The sequence below is a fragment of the Rhodamnia argentea genome, chromosome 7 (genome assembly GCF_020921035.1).
Source record: "Rhodamnia argentea isolate NSW1041297 chromosome 7, ASM2092103v1, whole genome shotgun sequence".
NCBI classification, from domain to species: domain Eukaryota; kingdom Viridiplantae; phylum Streptophyta; class Magnoliopsida; order Myrtales; family Myrtaceae; genus Rhodamnia; species Rhodamnia argentea.
In genome coordinates, this window is record NC_063156.1 from 24,211,765 (window position 1) to 24,232,732 (window position 20,968).

General features: G+C 40.6%; 3 protein-coding genes across 3 annotated transcripts in view; 1 reads left to right on the plus strand and 2 right to left on the minus strand.

Annotated features, from left to right (window-relative positions):
- The first annotated feature begins 12,116 nt into the window (after positions 1-12,116).
- Positions 12,117-15,527, plus strand: LOC115734614 (abietadienol/abietadienal oxidase). The gene is made up of 9 exons (XM_048282642.1): positions 12,117-12,460; positions 12,864-13,188; positions 13,315-13,464; positions 13,911-14,153; positions 14,242-14,331; positions 14,750-14,828; positions 14,958-15,079; positions 15,190-15,317; positions 15,413-15,527. The coding sequence occupies exons 1-9, from the start codon at positions 12,117-12,119 to the stop codon at positions 15,525-15,527; spliced, it is 1,596 nt and encodes a 531-aa protein (XP_048138599.1).
- A 696-nt stretch (positions 15,528-16,223) lies between these two features.
- Positions 16,224-17,582, minus strand: LOC115734613 (probable pectate lyase 4). Its single transcript, XM_030665459.2, has 4 exons — positions 17,294-17,582; positions 16,797-17,152; positions 16,541-16,676; positions 16,224-16,448 (listed from the first exon to the last, which is right to left on the minus strand). Exons 1-4 carry the CDS (start codon positions 17,540-17,542, stop codon positions 16,224-16,226), a joined length of 966 nt encoding a protein of 321 aa, XP_030521319.1. The 5' UTR covers positions 17,543-17,582.
- A 1,562-nt stretch (positions 17,583-19,144) lies between these two features.
- The window catches only part of LOC125316001, a 5,961-nt gene continuing 4,137 nt past the window's right edge, over positions 19,145-20,968 (minus strand). Inside the window, exons 4-5 of the mRNA XM_048282644.1 lie at positions 20,508-20,966; positions 19,145-19,827 (exon numbers count right to left, since the gene is read on the minus strand). Coding sequence (XP_048138601.1) covers positions 19,731-19,827; positions 20,508-20,966 — 556 coding nt within the window. The 3' untranslated portion in view covers positions 19,145-19,730. The remainder of the gene's footprint in view (positions 19,828-20,507; positions 20,967-20,968) is intronic.

Below are 20,968 nucleotides of genomic sequence, written 5' to 3' on the forward strand. Positions count from 1 at the left end.
GTGAAAACAAAAATCACAATCTCATGCACATGAGTCACTTGAGCAACACTAGCAATTGGTGTCCCGATAACACTACTACTCGCACCTTTGCTTGTACGTCTCCGAACCTAGAAGGAGTAATATCAATTTAAAGTTATTTCCATGAAGTAATCATAACACAATGAAAATGGAAGTACTTACTGGATGTTTTTTCCTTAAGAACTGTGTTTGTGATGTTGTATACCTAGCCTTGTTAACAGGACATGTCAAACTGTTGTATCCCGTCTTCTTGCAAGTTCAACAAGTCATCTCCATTCCTTTTCTCGACATCCTAGTTTGACTTGACATCTCACCTTCCCCCCCTCCCCCTTAATCTTTTGTGTCTACATTTATTGGGATTTACCTTGGCTGGAAGCAGTACACGTGCATTCCTATTAGTTTTTTCCCAAATCTCTCTCCTCGAATCTCTCTCCTCGAATTGGCATTAGCATGTTCTGATATGCAACTTAGAATTTCGCCGTTTCGTAACACTCATCCATAAAATCATATGCATCCTTCTTCTTATGATTCAAAGCGGAATGGAATGGGGACAAGGGATGCCAATAAGCCATCGCCTCTTGCAAGTATACTCTCTTGTGAACACATCAACGGCGTACTTCACACCCTTACCTAGCACCTCATATCCATCATCGCTATTCCATATCACTTAGCAACAAGTCGCATCACGTTTATTTTCTTCCAACTTCTTTACAATCCTTGGACCACAATCTCTCCTCCATCCAGCACATGAATCATTCTATGTATGCATCCTTTGTCATTATCATTATCATTATCCTCATCTCCTCCAATATATTGTAAATGGACTTACACCTAGCATTTATGATTCTTCTATTAAATACCTCACATAAGTTGCTATCAACTATATTACATTTGACATCGGTGGTGAAGCAAGCCCTAGACCAGTGCTTGGGCTCAGCTTGAATCAAGTTAAGATACGCGGCATGACCGATTCTTTTTTTCAATGCTTGAGCATGTTCATCATATTCTACCATAGTATTACTCTTAGCACATCGCCAAAACAATCTCTACAGTTATATCCCCATATATTTCTTGGCCAATTAGTACATATATGGCTAGCACACATTCTATGCTCAGTTATAGGCAACAAATCAACTATAGCTTGTAAAAACCCTATAAAATGTGATTTCAATTAATAAAACATACCACAAGTGCGATCATTTAAGAGGTATAACAATTTAAAAAGAAATAAGGAACTTACATTTTGCTTGTCACTAATTATAACCCAACCTTGTTCATATGTACTTCTTATGTTGAGGTTCCATATTAAATTTCTCAAGAACCAAGTCCATGTGTTTCCAATCTCAACTCTTATAATTGCCCATGCTATTGAGAACATCTGATCATTTGCATCTCTTTCGATGGCACACAAGATCTTCCATTTACAAATTCTTTATAAAAATCAACCATCTAATCTCACAACTTTCTTACATCCATCAAAGAAGCCTTTTTTGCATGTAGCAAAATAAATATATATTTTTTTCAAACAATGCCCTTCAAGTGTATGTTGGGTTTTTCAACACTCAATATAACCATACTCACAGAATTTGTGACCCTAAGTTCCTCTGCATAATCTCACAACTTTGTATATTTATTTTTATAGTTTCCCATCAAAACTTCAAAGGGAAATAGCTTAGCTTTAGTACACTGGTTCATACTAACATTTAAGCATAATTGATCCTTGATAAGCTCCTTTAAAGCAATGGTTTTCATATTTGGCATTGTTTTAATTGGACCAAAATAATGCTTTGAAAATCAAGAACTGGTTACCCTCTTATTATTAAAATGAATGCTACATGTATATTATTCATGATAAATCTTCGCATGGAATGATCCACTTCTAACATAAAAAGATGTAGAAATTTTTCAAGGACAATTCTCATTAGTGCATTTAGCTTTAACAAATTTGTCTTCATTCTTCATAAATGTTATCTCTCTACGCTCGATCACGGAATACTTTTTGAGAGCATCTTTAAATTGCCTACCATCATCAAACTTCATAGACGTAGTAACAAAAGGCGTAGGATTATAACTTAGAAACTTGCTTTTTCTTCTTGTCACATCAACATATGCTTCCTCTACATCAGAATCCAAACTCTCATCTCTATTAGTTTCATAATAGTCTGTTTGGTAATCGGCTTGAGTAATATCCCCATCGGATTGCTCGGAAATTGATGATTCTTTGATAGATTATTGGGATGGTATAACTTTCACGAGTGGTTTTGCTTGAATCCAATCGGTTATGGCCCTTTTATGGAATTCTCTAATATTCTTCTTACCTTCTACAAGGTCATTATCATCTTATCCTCATCATCAATCAAGAACTACGTATCAACTAGTAAGTCTGAGTGTTTGCTATTTGAATCAATTTCTTTATCCCGACCAACACCCTCATCAATTAAGGAACCATAATCTATACTAACACCCTCACCGGTACCCTCACCATGACTAGCACCTTCACTAACCTCATCGTCAAAATGTTCTCTATAAACTTCAATATACTCCCAATGCAAATGATGGAAAAGTAGAGTGACAAGAGTGATATCATCAAATATGAATCTCAAACCATCTTCTAGAAACTTTCCAGGATACTTAAAATAAAGCTTTTCAAATTTACTATTTGCCCCATCTTCGATGTCTATGATGAACCTTTCATAACTCATTGAGTTGATATCTACGTATACTAGATCCATCTTCCTCCCAACATACTCAAGCATTGGATGTCGTACTAATTTTCTACCATGAAAAAGGAGAACCAATGTTAACTTGCCGCTCATATTGACCCTATACAAAAAAAGGACCTATATTAATGGAGGGTCAACATAATGACACACGTGAAGACAATTTACCACAAAAGTTTTGTATTAATAGTATAAATAAAGACTCTATTATATCCAAAACTAAACACTCTTTTACGTAAAAAAATATTTAAATCTCTTAGCAACATCCTAATAAAGACATTTCATGAATGATGCGAACAAAAAAAATATTTGGAGCAGAATCACTTAGTTTATATGAAGGAAAACGATTCTTTTAAAACCAAAGCTACGATAAATTCTTTAAAAAAAATGAACCATGATAGAAAAGAAAAGGAAAGCATGTCTTTTATGTGGTTGATTTTTGCACAAACGAGCCATGATAAAGCATAATCACTTAGTTTTCACAAAGGCATTTGAGCGAACGGGTTGAATATTACTCGGAGGCACAAACGAGGAATGATCCAATCGTTGAATGCAAGGGATCCAGGCATGAGTACTTGGTTCCCATGTTCAGCCTTATGGACTCGGGCTCGGGTATCGATGCATTACGTACGAGCATCGGGGGCCTTGGGCCCAGACTCACTAAACCCCAACCTAGAAGTTGGGGACCCGGGCACTCTCACTAGGATTTTGGGCCCTATCACATGCTCGGGTTCTAGAGAACTGGGGTCGTGGCCCCGGCCTCAATGGATCCAAGCACAAGTGCCGAGGTCGCGAGCCTAGCCTCAATGGACCCAAGCACGGGCACATGGAAACGAGCATTAGGGTTTGCTTACCTAAGCATGGACTTTTTGGTCCAAACATCGATATTTGTTGAAAAAATCTCCACTAATATATTTCAATATTAACAAATTTATCCTTAGTCTTATTAAATCTAGTAAAAACATTGTTATATCTTATTTTAGGTGATGCACGTGAATGAAGAAGCTTATATTGATCTTAGTGTTTATTTAGACATAAATCAAGAGTATTGCATATTTGTTCTTGAATAGGTTGAATTATGTTATGTAGATTAAGTGAAGTGTCCCTTATATAGTTTCACTCACACCTTTCAATGAAGACTTATATGCAAGTATAAAAAAAGATTGTATTAGCTTTAAACTTAGTGTTCTCTCTGTTCGGATTTTGAAGATTGGTTTTGAAATTCTTGTCTAAAAATTGCAACATACTCAAAAAATGTTCTTTCTTGAAGACCCACACTCAACATATAACACATATGGATAAGAAATTCTTTTAAAGGAAGTTGCAATTTTCGATTTGAAGGATGACTCTACTACGTATCGTAAAATATCAAGTTGAATATCACCTTTCAAGAGACAAGTCAACTTTTATAAATGAAGGTATCTACTTATCGAAACCAAAGATTTAGTTGTATGGACGACTAAATTAAAAGGGTTCGGATTCAACATTTAACGACTATTATATCTTCTAGATACAGCCTCATTCAATCAAGATTGATAGCATCCAATGAAAGATTGAAGTGCAATCCTTTGAAGACTTATCCAACGGCTAGTTTGGAAGTGAAGGAGTATGAAAGGAGATGAACAGTGTTGTTATGGGTGTCGGATCTGAATAAAAACTTTCAAAGAGCAAGAGCGCTTCAAATTCTACATACTTGTTTTTGTGAGTTTTATACTACAATCATTGAGAGGTTTTATAAGAGTGATTGATAGAAGATAGTGCATGTGACGTCCTAGAAATATGGTGTCCGTAAGAAAAATTATGAATTCCAACGTGGAAAATAAAATTTGGATTTTGAGGACTTAAGAGACGATAATTGGTTATTCCGAGACATCTGTCAGGAAAAGTCAAGTTTGAATAGTCAAACGTTGACTTGTAGTGTCAAGACCCTTCACGCGCAAATTCAATCTTGTCCGAACCCCGAATGCCAAAATTCTAATTTTGCCCTCAATCGATTGAGCCAAATGACTACCGATATCCATTTTGCCAAATTACCAATTTGTCCCTAGATTTTATGCATATGGGACAAAATCATTTAATTAGTTTTGATTTTTTTTTGCACCACTCTTTCTCTTCTTTTGTTGATTGAAGTCCCCCTCCCCATCCCTCATTTCAGCCGCCATCATTTCCCCGGACAACCCACGTGATTTTCCCTCCTTCCTCATGTACTCTCTCTCTCTCACTCTCTCTTCCCCCTTCCCCCACGTGACCGATTGCCCCCCTTCTTTCTTTTCTTTTCTCTCCCCTTTCTTCCTCTCTCTTCGTGGGACCATACCCCACTTCCCCCCCCAACTGTACTTCTTCTTCGCCTTCAACTTCTTCTTTTTTCTTCTCTGCAACCCACCCGACGCCACACCACCCAACCACCTCCGTCCGCCACCCCGCCACAGCTCGTCACCCCCGCTGGTTCTTTGGAGCTCACCCACGACCCCCACCCAACCTTGTTCCGACCTCTGCCCGACCTAGATTCGCTAGCTCGCGGAACCGACACCGGAGACTCGTGGTCGTCCGAGCTCGTCCCGTCTGCCGTGCCCGTTCCGGACGCCGCCGCCCTACCCGAGCCCAGATCTAAACCACCCAAGACCTTCCCTCCGCTACTCGCGCCTCACCCTAGACCCACGGCCGCGACCCACCTCCGTTCCAATCGCGCCGTGCCCGGCCCCGACGCCCTTGATCCGACCATCCACGGCCACCTCGGTCCAGCCACCTCCACCCGACCAGTGCCCGCGATCTCGACCCACGAACCCCGACGTTGCCGTGAACAGGTAGCCGCGAGACTCGACCCGAACAGTACCCGAATAGAACCGACCCGACCCGAAAACCGGTGACCCGGCACGAACAGTAACCCGAGCCTCAATCTCGACCCGTGTCGCCGTTGTTGTCACCTCAGCGCCCGACTCTACATCAAACATCGGAGTTGTGAGTCGACCCCTAAACTACGATTAAGGTGTTAGCTGCGTTCAAGAATTAGAATAATTGATGTGGACTGTGATTAGACTAATTAGCGGGTACTAGATATGTATATTTAAATTATAATTACATTATTTGTCTCAAGTCGATTCGGTTTATTAATAAAGTGACAATTAATTGAAGTCTGGATTAATTAAGCGATATGGATTAATTAATTAAAGTCGGATTAATTAATTAAGATAGATTTAATTATTTATATATGAGATTTATTAATTACTAGTTTAATCGTAATTAAATCAATTAATTAGTACCGCGATAATTATTTAATTGTTAATTAATTATTGAATTATTATTGTTGGGTGATTGTTGAGTGTCTTGACTGGTGTGAATTTGATGACTGATTGTCCTATATATATAGATGCAAAGTTTGGTGGATAATATGTATAATTATGTGATCATGTGTGGAGTGACGGTTTAAGCATGAAAATGGCCTTGAGCCAAGTTTTGAGCACGATTGTTTGTGTGTATGCATTGGGTTAAATGCAAAGATATAAATTGGCTGGTTGCATGTCGTGCGTGTATGGTCATATAATGGATACCGTCTTCTCGGGTATGTGAGAACGAAGCCGGCCCCCGGGTACGAGGGTTCGAGCCTGGTAAGTTCGTGCCGAGGGTACTTGGAACCACACGACTTATTATATGCCGGTCGCGGCTTGTGATGGACCGACGCTCCTCTGAGGAATGCTTATTTGTTAATCCATACCGAGGGTACTTGGAACCACATGGTTTGTCGGTTGCTATTGCCGAAGGAATGGAACGGTGCCTGGTCCCGCCAGAAGAGCATGGTTTTGCTAAGACCAAGAATGATCGTTAATAACTGGAACACGTGTGGTGCATTGTGCATGCAATTTATTATGAGTGTTACGGTTATGTGCCTTGGTTGTATGCAGTTAATTGCACGTTAAATATGAACTGTTTAATGTGTGGCCCAAGGCGAGGTAAGCCTGCATGTGCTTGATGGTGACTATTGGTTTTGGATTGACTTTGTGATTGGTAAAGCGTTGCAAGGATCACATGTTTTTAGTTTACCATCGTTATTGTATCACATGCTTAGGATGTCTTGAGCGAGTCAATGTCCTACTCGGACTTAGGCATTGACTCACTGAGATTTTATATCTCACCCCGTCATTGTTAACAATTTTTCGGGTCCTTAGCTTTGGAAGCCGGAAGTATTCGCGGTTTCTTTTTGAGTAGCACGGAGTAGTGTTAACCCATAATCATAATCCGGTATTTTTTAGGGTTATAGGAAGTGGCCCGGAGGTAGGGCTTGTATATACCCGTTCTTCCTAAGGTTAACAGTAAATAAATAAAAGGTTTGTTTGGAATGATTTTCTGCTTTTCTATCCCTGTATATTTTATAACTGTTTGGGGAGTTACACGTTCCGTATGCGCTTAATAATAAGATAAAAATAATGGGTTGATGACGTGCCCGGGACGTCGTCTTTTTCTGACCTGAGGCGTTTTGGTAGGGTTGTTGCGGGCCCGGGGAGCGGGGCGTGAAAGTGCAATCTATCAAAGAGAGTATCATTATTTGTTGTAAATCCTTATTGATTCATCAAGTGGAATTAAACCTATCGATTGTCGGTATAGGAGAGTGGACGTAGGTTTGATCAAAACCGAACCACTATAATTATCATGTGAAATTTTCTCTACCCTTAAACTCTTCTTACCGTGTCGGATAGAATATTGCATACTAGTGTTCATGTTCACCAATTACAATATTGCATACTAGTGTTCATGTTCACCAATTACATACCTTTAGATTCTGTGTAATATTTGACTTGATTTTTTAATCCTATAATTTCTAATCAAATTTGTTTAAAACCACATATTCATCCCTCTAGATGATATTGCTAGATACAACAGTGTTTAATCCTATCTTAAAATATTATTTTTTATTTTCTAAAAATAAAATCATTTTCTTGAAAACCTTCATCTTACGAGAAAATTATCAAAAAAATCTTAAATTTATTGCGGTTGTGCCAATTTAGTCATAATTTTTTTTACCGATTCAGCCTTAAACCTTTTGCAATTGTGCTAATTTAGTCCATCCGACTAATTTTGGCGGGCCAGCACTAACGTGGACTCCGGCCGTCTAGTGATATAAAAATTTAATATTTTTTATTTGTGACTTTTTTTCTTTTCTTTCTTTTTTTCTTCCCTCTTCTTCCTGCGGCTAGAGCGACGGACGGCATGTTCAACCTCATCGGCCTCAAGCAAAGCTCGACCCCGCTGGCTATTGACAAATTTAATATATTTTTTCTTCCTCTTGCCGGAGGCGACGAATGGCGAGGTCAATGCCTATCAACCATTGACAAGGGCAAGTCTAGCCATTGCTGGGCGAAGTCGGCCGAGCCTCAACCTGGCTAGATTTAGGCTGGCGAGGCTCGACCTCGCGTAGCCACTAGGAGGCAAGCCTCGCCCCATGAAGACGAGGCTCGACCTCTCCGGTGGTTGGCGGGGGCAAGCTTCGCTTGAAAATGGTGTGGACTCAATCGGTAAGTTGCAAATGATTTTGGACTGAATCGGCAAAAAATAAAATAAAATAAAATAAATATATATATATATAAATATATATATAAAAGATTGAATTGGCACAATTGCAATAAGTTTGGTACTTTTTTGGTAATTTTTCTCCGTTGCTAACTATACGAAAATTTCCCAATGTGAAGACACCGAAAAATTAAATTAATTCCTAATATTAGAACAATAAAACAATAGAAGCACATTTAAAAAGGTCGGAAAATGGCAAAAATACGACTAGACCTATTGTGCAATTACTTAAAACCATATGGTCTCCCATGTAGAAAGCACCTTCTTGATGCACCTTCAAAGTCGCGGAACAAGAGGGAGATGATGAGAAAGACAAACCCTATTATAATAAACCGACATGGCACTTTGAAAATACAACCATAGTGAACATGAAATATTTGAGCACGATGTCCATGGAAATATATAAAAAGAATACATATATAATGGGATGGTCAAGGCCTTAACTAACAACAGGCTTGCTTAAAGAAATGATAAGACAATTAATATTTAGTTACGCATGATCGAGAGACATGTACATGCACATGCATAAACATTAATAAGAAAGACTCTGTACGTGTGATCGTACAAAAGAAATGATTTTGTGACTATCTTTAATTCATCGGGATATTAATAACCTGTTTCGGATCACTTAAAAATTAAATAATAAATAATTAAAATTATCGTATGATACACTCCATTAAGAAATTTGTGACCCCTAATATTTTGTTATTCTCATAGTCAATCAAAAATTGTTATGCTAGCAAGATCATTAAACATATACGGATCCGAAGTACTTTGCTACTTTGAAGGAAGCAACATTTATTATTTTTTTTAAGGGTTTGGCACGTCTTAGTCATGATTTCGATGATGTGTGGCTAAATTTCGGCAGAATTTTAGGCTTTGCAAATTTCGAAAATTTGCAAACTTTTACTTCTAAACCTTTTTCAAACTGTCCTTTGCACGTTCCTTCTTTGACCGGCTTTTTTAGTGGCTCCAGAATTCCTCGATAACCTTAGTTTTTACCCACTCGCAATGAACTTATTACCCTCGCGGACGGGGCCATTTCCGGGGCACGCCGATGGGTAAAAGGGTCATATCACCTTTAAACGCATGCATGAAGAAGTTAACGTAATAATGTCATGAACCGCACGGAAGGTCGGGGAAAAAGCACGAGCGAGGTTGTTTCTTTAGTCTCGAGCTCATAACTGGTCAATGCTCTCTCTCTCTCTCTCTCTCTCTTGAATTATGCTGCGCAGATGTTACTCAAGCAGGTGGCAAGTCCAATGTGGCCTGTTGTAATTTAAACGTTAAACTATGCGAGTCAAACTATTTTTGAGTTTGATGATCTAACTTGTCTTCTTGGGAATCTGTCCAACTTGAAGATTACTCGCCTGGTTTTATGCTGTTTCGCTGGAACAGACGTCAAGCATAATTAACGACAACTTCACTCTCTCTCTCTCTCTCTCTCTCTCTCTCTCTCTCTCTCTCTCTCTCTCTCTAACGTTTGAGTGGTTTCGCATTCACTGTCGGGCCTCACAGTTCCTTCTCGAAGCTTTGTAGGAAATCTGAAAGCTACTGAAGAAACATCACGTACATCGACAGAAGAGAGCTGTTGATTGTTTGACAGATTATAGGGTTAATTTTTTCTATTGTCTAGATTCAAAGTGGGGAAGTTCATATATTCTTTCTGGGGCGAGCCTCAGCCAAAGAAGCAATTATATGATGACTTGAGTTGCAGTGTCTATCTTCCACATCAAGGTATCTAGGAGGCGCTTTCTAGTCTTCTTTGCTTTGCTTTATATCTACACTCCTGCACATGCATCTGATGCATATATTCCGAAAGTATCGCGCCTATGAGCTCGATCCATTGCCTCTATGTTTTTTTTTTTCAAAAATTTTCTTACATTCCTATAGAGATTATTTTAGCATCGCGTATCATTAGAGAATAATCTTTCTTGCTTCGTGTTTTATTCCATTCAAAGTCTCTGTTTGTTTATCCTTCCTGCTTTTTGCTTCATTTTGCTCTCCATCACCCATATCTTCCTAGGCTCAGCTATAGCAGTACTCATACCAAGCTCTTCTTTTCATGCTCTCTCTCTCTCTCTCTCTCTCTCTAGGTGCGTTGGGTCTTCTTCTTCTCCATAAGATAAGCACAAGCTTTAATTATATGAGTAGGAGAAGTTAATATGTAGTTTTTGTACTGACCTATCATTGGATCTCTTCCTCAAATCTATTTATTACAGTTCTTTATTCTCCTTGATGATTCAGAAGTGCAGAAGCTAAGGAGAGAAGCACGGGGACAAGCTAGGGTTGTGTGCTCTACACTTCACTTCAAAGTTTGGAACCATTTCTGCTAAGTGACATTGGAAATTGTTGTTGGAGGTGAACGAGCCAGAAGTCTACTTGCACTTCCATCTACTCATTGAGGTAAAACTCTAAATGATCTCTTTAGAAAGGTTCTTTTTTGGTCAAGTTCCTTACCAACGTATATCTCCACTGATTAAGTTCCCTAAATGATCTTTTCATTACGATCCTACATTTTTCGTACAAGACAAAGAGAAAAGAACTCACGCTTTTGATTTCGTTCAAAATATATGTGATGATTCCACTCTTGGAAGATGCTACTATTGCTATATAACAGTTTGTAAGTTTGCGCCTGTCGAACGATACACGACGAGTTTTTATTGCAGAGGAAGCGAAGAAAAGCGGCCACTCTTGTGGTTATGAGCTATGATCCATTGTTTTGAAGAGTTACTTAGTAAGAGATGTTTTGCCGCATCATCAGTGAGTTAGTAAAAACTTTCTTAGTATTTGTAATGATAATTAACATGGCATCCAAGCATATTAATGTATCTTTGTTGACAAGACAAGAATTTCTTGCCCAGGGTTCCAAATAATGGTAGTAATAGAAAAAAAAATACAAATAGAAAAAATTGTGAGAGTTCATCAAAACTGACATATATGCCAAGCTTATATATTGGTGAACTAGAAGTTAGTATCGATTGATTTAGGCCCCTTATGAAAAAGTAAAATATAAAGAATTGAGAATATTATCAAAATATTACTGAAAAAATGTCCAGTCAAGACCTGATTGTGCCCTGTAGGACAACTAACATCCATGTCGTGGATTTCCAATCAAAATTTACCGGATGGACTGAATTGGCACAAATGCAAAAGGTTGAGGACTGTATTGGTAAAAAACAAAAAAAGTTTAGGACCGAATTGGTATAATTGCAATAGGTTTATGACTTTTTTTTTGTAATTTTCGCCTTTTTAGATACATGCAGTCTCCCTCCATTTATAGACTTAAGCTTTTTTATTTTGTTTTTCGATATGGTACCGGAGCCGGATCCCGGGTTCCATAACTATTTATAGTTGAGAGCGATTCTCTATTGTTTTTCTCACCATTCAGTAAGGAATGTATAGTAATTAAAATTTTAGTATCCTAAGTTAAATTTCACCATTTTCTTTAAAATAAACTTCTTTATCAGTAAGATCTCCTCGTCCTTTTACCCAAAAAAAAAAAAATTGATTTCTTCTAGAGAACATTAGCGACCATGAGACATATTACATATTTTCTCCTGAACATCTAACTCCGGGAGTACCAACTTTCTAGGAACACAAAATGTTTATTGAATTTGCTCAAGTACAAATGCATACGTGGCCATCTTAGGTCTTCGGAATTAGGTCAACGAGTATGCTTTTGCGAACGTAATAAACAACATCTTATTTATATTCCCTCGCTTTCTGTGCTTAATATAAATTTTTCGAGTACGTATATAATAATGCCAAGTGTGATGCTCCCCTAAGGTGATAAAGCCATTGCACCAACAACGAATGACGACGAACAACATCGTTTTGCCAGATTTGCTCCGATCTCTATCCCCAGTTGAGCTAATCACCAGAATGAGAGAAAAGACGACTGGTTCAAGAGATCATTGGCCGTTAAGCTGTGCGATAGTCCTCGCGACGACGCTGGTATTTTTCGCGTTTCTGGCAAAGTTGATTTCGGCGACGAAGAAGAGGAGAAGCGGAAGAGAAGGCAGCAGTGGCCGTGGCAGTTACGGGTACAAGTTGCCGCCAGGGAGTACAGGGTGGCCGCTCGTCGGAGACACCTTCGCCTGGTTCGGGGCAGTGGCGAGTTCGCACCCGCCTCGTTTCGTCGAGCAGCAGGTCAAAAGGTATGCATGCGTACATTTTATTAGCCCAAAGGACAGATGATATAGGTTGATAAGATTCACTTCAAGTATTCTTTGTCATCAATCTTTGTTGTTCTTCAGACAAGCAAAATTTTTCCACATCGAACTCCTTTTTACAGTTTTATATTGTGCTGCAGAACAAATGCATAGGCCTGTATCATGGTTACTGTTTTAGTTTTAGAGTAGATAAAAAGACTATAAAAGTTATTCTCGTTAACTTATATTATGCTATGAACTATGTTTAATGCGATTTGAGTTGATATATCATAAGTTTGGCTGACTTTGAGTACTCAAGTATGTTATAGTTAATCTCCTACAAGAGAAGATGCACCATAAGATTAACGAGATTTTTGCTGCGAATGGGATCGATTCTCTTTTTGAGCAGGTACGGGAAGATATTCTCGTGCAGACTGCTGGGGAAGCCAGCGGTGGTGTCGGCGGACCCGGCGTTCAACCGGTTCGTGATGCAGAACGAGGGGAAGCTATTCCAATCTAGCTACCCGAAGTCGTTCCGGGACTTGGTGGGCAAGAACGGGGTGATCACCACGCAAGGAGAGCAGCAGCGGAAGCTCCACGGCATCGCCTCCAACATGATGCGCCTGGAGAAGCTCAAGTGCCACTTCCTAGAGGACATTCAGCTCGTCATGCTTCAGAGCATCTGCGAGTTTCCAGACAATCAAGTCATAGTCCTCCAAGATGTTTGCAGGAAGGCAAGTTTAACTGCTCTATACCGAGTTTTAATACCTCTAGGACATGAATACTGGTGACATGAGCGGTTTTATGTGGAGTGACTCCTTTGGTGATTTGATTTTCTGGGGTTGATGACGACGAATCAGGTGGCAATAAATCTGATGGTGAATCAACTGCTGGGGATGTCCAGCGAGTCGGACATCGACGCCATGGCTCGCCTCTTCTCCGACTTTGTCGATGGTTGTCTCTCTCTTCCCATCAACTTGCCCGGCTTTGCCTACCACACTGCCATGAAGGTATGCTCATGTATTTGCTGGTATACGCTAGACCTGGACACTAAAGACCTACCCGAACCCGCTCATTGTTTTTGAGATACAAATGTTCTGCATAACAAATGATCAGGTATAGGCTGACTTATCAAGAAAGGAATTGCTTGTTCAAGCTCGCTCAATTTATACTTTAAAATTGGACCGCTAAGACGATCATGGATATGAGTCCAAACTAATATTAGACCTAACGTGTTGTTTAAGTCAGCCTAAAATAGTGTTGGGCCCATTCGACCCGAGCCGATTGTGGGTCAATAGACCTATTGATCAAGTTGGTTGGATTTGGTAGTAGGCCTAGACAAACTTTATAATCAGGTCTAATTTTTCAACAAGAAGACGGAAGAAATTTATGAGTATTGTACACCAGAAATCTGGACTAAAGTGATGAGACTATGTACATATATGCATTTTCGTAGGCTAGGAATCACATAGTGAGCAAGATAAACGAGACGATAGCGAAGAATAGGAGACTTCAAGACTTGGGAGAGGTGGGCAATGGCGTGCTCGGAAGACTGCTCGACGAAGAGAGCCTTCCGGACGAAGCCGTCGCCGACTTCATCATCAATCTGATCTTTGCTGGGAACGAGACCACCGCGAAAACCATGCTTTTCGCCATCTACTTCCTCACTCAGTGTCCCAGAGCCTTGAAGGAACTCCGGGTAAATAACATACATGCCCAAAAAAAGAATAATTAGCCAAAAAAGGAAAAGAAGCTTATGTTCCTCTTCTAATTTATCGTTTCAACAGGAAGAGCAAGAGGGTCTAAAGAGGCACAATGCAGCTGAAGCTGAGATGCTCACATGGCAGGACTACAAAGCAATGCCCTTCACACAATGTGTAAGTCATTTTTATTGCATTTTTTACTAGGAGATTTAGTCCTAAACCTTTTAATTTGGTCAATTTTTCTATCGATTTATTTTTTTTCAATTGAGTATATCCGGCCAATTTTAGACAGAAAACGCTAACCTGGACGCTAGATGTCCTACGTGGCACGGTCGACTCTGAAGGGAAAATTTTTTATATATTTTTTTATTATAAAAAATCTGACTTTTTCTTGCCAAGCCTGACCTAGCAAGGGCCGGCCAACCCTCGCCCGATCTGGGGGATTCTGGACAATTTTCCTGGTGTATTGACCCTCAAAGTCTGTTAAGAAGTTGCTCGCACGTTACCTAATCTATGAAATTAAAGATGTTTCCAGAGTTTAAGAGTTTGCCCTAACGCCAAATGCTCAGAAACCCTAATCTTTTTGGCGCAGGTGATAGACGAGACGCTGCGACTTGGGGGAATTGCGATCTGGTTGATGAGGGAAGCCAAGGAGGACGTTGCTTATCAAGGTCTCTCGAATTTAATTTATTTTCTCCCCCTTAAACATTTCTTCTTGTGTTCTTAACCGGATAAGAATGAATTAAGCGCTCATTAACGAATTAAACACGCCGGATTTACAATAAGTACTGCCAATGCAGACTATATCATCCCCAAAGGATGTTTCGTCGTCCCATTTCTTTCGGCCGTTCACCTGGACGAGGACTTGTACCCCGAAGCCCTCGACTTCAATCCTTGGAGATGGTTAAACCCCGAAAATCAGGTCGGTCCACATATGATAATTTAACTTTTTGCTACCGCATAATGTGTAATCGATGTTCTCAGAGAGATCAAGTATATGCCTAACGAGTGTTCTCGAAGCACTTGAAATAGGAAAAGAGAAATTGGAGGAATAGTCCGTTCTATGCACCGTTCGGCGGAGGTGCTCGATTTTGTCCAGGGGCAGAAGTAGCTCGCCTTCAGATTGCTCTCTTTCTCCATTATTTTGTGACTAATTACAGGTTATTTTCCTATCTCTTTTCTAATAATACCCAATTAATGAGCATCTTTGCTTATAGGTTTAGTTAGATTGATAAACTTGATTTAATATGAGCAGGTGGACCCAACTGAAGGAAGATAGAATGTCCTTCTTCCCGTCGGCGAGGCTAGTCAATGGATTCCAAGTGCGCTTGAACAGGCGAAAGTCAACTTTGATTGATTCGCCCAAGTGACTGCAAAATTGTTGGGGTTGTAATGTAAATAAATACTTCTTACTTGTTAAAATTATGTTTTTCTTTTTCCACATTTACGGTGCCGTTTTTCGATTTCTCTCGTGCTTTCGGGACTGAGAAGGAAGAAGGGACTAGCCGATTCGAAACTTTTTCGATCAAAAATTGCGTGAAATTTGTGGCCGACGAGAAATGCACATAATGCTTCAATGATTTCGAAGTGGAAAAATGAACCTTTCTTTTTTTTAATGTTGCGTCGATTTAGGTTTATCACTCTATCTATATCTATGCTGCACTTATAATTCGACAATTATTTCATTTTATGACGAGGATTATTTGTTTGGGATTTTCATTATTTTGGTAGACCTATGTTGCATCTGATAATTTGATCAAACATCGGCTAGTTGTTAATGCGATGAAAAATCAAATCAAAACTAAGATGGAGCAAGAACACGTTCAAGAATCAAATACATGACAATTCAATTCAGAACACCAACATTGGATTAATACTATGCTTAATTTCTTTCTCCAAACTGTCATGTACAAAGACGAGTGTCTGAAATATGCAAGACACTTCCATTTCTATTCAGCCTTGAGCACAGATCGATCCGTGTTCTTCGCCGTGTTATCTAGCCATTAATAATTCTTAGGTGTTATTTTTAGATTGAGATATGTTTTGATCGAGCTTCCGCGTATCGCTCAGCATCGAGATCCCCTAGAGCACTTGAGAACGCCCGACGAGCTGGTCAGCGACCTCACGGACTGTGCATCGCCGACTCTAAAGCGCTGTCGCATATCGTAGTGAGGCTTTGCGCCGCCGGCTCTTCCCTTTTTCGCGAAGGAAGCTCCGTTTTCAAACACATCCCTCACTGAGTAGAAGCTCCAAGTTCTTTTGCTCAAGGAGCTTCCTAGTCTCCATGTAACCTGTGCATCAACATCATCAAGATCACAAATTTTATCGACGTTGTCGGGTCCGAATGCAGTAGATCCGTGTTCGGATACGATCTCTCGCTTACCTCCTTGTTGCCTCCTTCCGGCGCAATGAACAGGTTGGCTTCGCTCTTGATGCTTGGGCCCGAGCTTCCTCCGATCGCGTACTGTTCCCATCCCTGGTACAAGTTGTTCGCCACATGTGCGTATCCGTGTCGAACCCTAGTTCATACGAAGATTGAATATTTCAGTGAGGGAATCGGAAGGAGGAGATGATCTCGGGTCGATGGCGTCGCCGCCAACTAATCTTGGGCACAAATAACCGAAAACCTCAGCTACTACCTCGGCATCCGCTGGTTGCAATTAGGGCCGAAGTGGTTGTACACGATGGTGGCCTTCATGTTGCGGTCGCGGACGTAGCCGTCGTCGTGGCCGAGGAGCATGACCTTGTCCTGGTCTCTGAACCAGTTGTTGGAGATGGTAATCAGGGTGGACCCTCGCGTGACGTCGAGGAGCCCGTCCTGGCATGCATAGAGCGTGTTGTGGTCGATCCACACCTTCGACGCCGTCACGAGCCGGATGGCGTCGCCGTCAACTTGGCCGAGGGGAATGATTTTGGAGTCCGGCCCGATGACCTGGCTCGGTGGTTGCGCTCGGCAGTGGTGGATGTATAGACCGTGGATAATCACATCCGTGGCCTGATCACAAGCAAGTAATTCCTCATGAACACCCAACTCAGTGAACCGTAGCGAGGTTATTTCCCAATGCATTTACGCAACTTTTTTCCAAATTCAAACGAAAAATGGAAACTAGAACGATGCAGGAAGGATTGGACATACCTTATAGACCAGTAAACATCCGCCTCCGGTGACGTGAACGTTCGCGCCGCGGCCGTCGATGGCCGTGAAGCTACTCACGAGGAGAGGTTTCTGGAGCGTGATGGTCATGTCCCTCTCGAACGTGATCCACACTTTGCCATTTACCAAGGTGGCTCCATATCTCAGCGTCCCGGGTCTCGGCCTCAACGGGTCGTCGCTCGGGTCGGTGACGGTGTACTGCACGGTCCCCTTGCCGATGTTGCCGGTCATCTTCCCGCTGAAGCCGACCGAGCAGGTGGCCAGCCGCTGCCGCTGGCTCCGCCAGTTGGGGAAGCGCCTCCAGCACTGGTCGATCGCGTTCAAGCTGGAGCGGCTCCACGGAGATCCGTGGGCGAGGCCCGGGGCCGGGGAGAAGAGGGCGGCGATGAGGAATGCCAAGGCGAAGTGCCAAGGGACGGTGGTCGTGGTCGTGGTCGCGGTGCGAGGAGTAGCCATGTTGGTGGTGGTGTTGTTGTTGTTGTGAAAACAAAAGGGTAGAAGGGAAGGCTTATAAATAATGGGGAAGTGGTTAATTGGTTTTGGAGTTGTTAAGAGCGGATTTGCTAGAAGGAGCTTGAAATAGAATGGCTGCTTTGCTTCGGCGGTTCACGCGACAGCTTCGCCCCCCCGGCCCAATTTTGAGATTTCGATGAGAAAGGTCGTTTTCGAATACTTGTCGAAGCGAATAAGCCTTCAATTTCACTCAATGACTCACACGAAAAGTAATTGTGCTTCTGTTTTTTGGGCCCTCGAGAGGAAGTATTGTTGCAAATAAGCTCCACGACGAATAAATTTTTTTTCGAACGATATACAATTCTTAATAAGGTTTGTTTTTTGGCTTTCGAAATTTAATTTTTTTCTTGCTCCAAATACTTTCATTCGATCGGGTCCCATCAATTTTAAAATTTAAGCGACAAAAGGGGTAATCGGGTTTGTCGGAGCTCAGAAACAAATTAAGATTTCGGAGAAAAATAGGGCGGAACAAATCCGATATTACATAATGGATAAAAATGGAAGCTTTTATATTTTCGCACATGCACGATCACCTTAATTGTGAATGATGCTCACAAATTGTCGACAAAAAAGAGCAGTAGTTTTGGTTTTACTTTTGCCGAAAAAAAAAATATACAAGATCTAAGTAGTTTTAAATCGATGAACCAATTATAATAAGAGAGAAAATGATTTAAATAATTCCATGAACTTTAGCTCAATATGCAATATGACTCATGAACTCTTAATTCCTTTAATGTGGACCTCGAGTTTCGATATAATATACAATACCGTCCCCGAACTTTTGATACATGTTTAATTTAACTTTTGAACTACATGAAAATGGTCAATGTCATCCATAAACTTGAACTAATGGAAAGATAACAATGGACATTTTCATGTAATTTAAGAACTAGATTAAATGTACACAAAAGACTCACGGACCGTGTTGCACAAATTAAAAATTCGGGAGCGACATTGCATATCGAATTAAAGTTCAGCCACATTGAACAAATCAAAAATTCAGTGAGCATTTATGTAATCATATGCGTATCAAAACAATGTAATAAGTATGGTGAAGTTGCCAAATTTGTAACTAACAGAATGTCAGAAAAATAAAGTCGGGAAAATTATTCCATTCTGCCTTTATTTTCATAAAACATCAAACATAAGTTCCATCTTAAAATTTTCCATTAAATGTCCCACACATGTGGAAGCAACGTTGTATTAGCGGACTTTGAGAACGTGAAGTTCCATAGGTCAATTCTACATGTTTCACATCTTAAACTATCGGCATTCGGTGCATCGGGGGGGCATATAAAGCTAGTTTAATGTTAAGAGTACAGAAAGACGGTACAAAGCTGAGGAAATCAGGGACGAGCTACATAACTTGTTGCGTCGTTCCTTTCATATTTGCTTCGGACAACCTCCATGAACAGCACAAAATCTTCCAAGAGACCTTTCCTCACAAGACAAACCTCGCAGCTCATAAAATGTATTACCTCTCCACAACCTCTGTTTTATATAAAGAAAGAGAAATTCTCCCGAATCCTCGCACAAAGCAATGTTTCCTCACTCAATTCTTGACTCCCGTCATGCCTCTGTTTCGAGGTATCGTGAGAAACTTAGCTGCCGGGCTTTTTAAGACCGGTCGATCGTCTTTGGGGCTCTGAGTCTTCTGACTGCATGCTTTTGAAATGACGATGCCCAGTTCATATATTAACTTGTGAGCGACTCGTCACTCATTAACATCAGGAAGGCCAGAGCCAGACCCCTGCTCCACAGAGGATGCCGTTGATATGCATTTACATACTCTCTCACTCTCCATAAACATACAAGTAACACCAGGAAGACTAAAGGAGGACATCCATCTATTAACCTCATTTGGCAAAACCAGTTCCCGTAAAGTCCAAACAATTACCTCAAGAATTTACAGTTTCTTCCATATATTGACAATACCATCTGCAAAAGATTTAAGATTTTCCCACAGAGATGATTTTCTCGATGTGTCCACATCGTCGTTCCTTCTGAATGACAGTTTCTAGTTAGCATGCCACCAATAATAAGATGGTAATAATACATGACGTGCAAAGAAAAAATTTTCAGGTCTAGAACTCCTACATACAGAGGCACAGACATATTTGGATAACCCATATTATTTGGTGCTTATCATGTAAATGCAAGTGCGTGCAGATGCTTTCATGCCTTCCTCTGCATGGGTGTGCTCACCCAAACACAGATACGTACATGACCATATGCATTCATGCCTGCTTGAGTATGCACCAGTGTGAACTCGCACGCACGCACATGCGCACGCATACACGCAGATTGCATCTGAGAAACGCACTGATGTCCTTGGATTTTCTACAAAAATATACTTCTTGATAAAAAAGACAATCAATTATGTTCAGATAGGAGGTTTGGTGCATGCAGAACGAACTCTAAATGCACAGAAAGTCATAACAAGGGTTCGTCATTTTCTATCAGGAAGGCTTCGTCATTCATGACTTTAATATTCTTACTTTTAATCATTTGCCAGGTTTAATATGATAGTCAATATTTCCGAAATTTTATTGAGGTATGGTAACACATTCGATGTATTGCATGTAAAGACTGGTTGAGCATAATTAAGAGAGGATGCAATGCAGCAACGTAGGATGAACCTATACTACCCTATTGATGACATGACGCAAGCAGCGAGACTTACTTAACAGATTCTTCCGTCTCAACATCATGTGAAGGCTCCTTTCGCAGCTCCAGAGCACCAGAATCAGTCAAATCTTCCATGGGAGAATGCCTAGCATTATCTTCATGTGGATGAACATCCAAAATCACATTCTGTACTTCCATTTTGACACTACTCTTCTCTGCTACACTATCGCTATCATCATTCCGTACTTCCTTCCTCTTAATATCCTCTAATTTGTCAGGACTCAGATGAGAAACATCTGTAGTTTCTTCTCTTGAACCCTGACTCTCAGCAACAACAAACATCAATCTATCATCTTCAACTTCAGTCCCAGCATTCGCAGCCACTTTGCTGCTGTTGGCGTCAACTTTAGTCCCGGATTTCTTCACACGATTTAGCTTGGGACCTGATGATATTTCAGTTCCGCTAGTTGATTGAGGTAACTTGGATTTGTGCTCTAGCTCCTGAATAATTTTTCT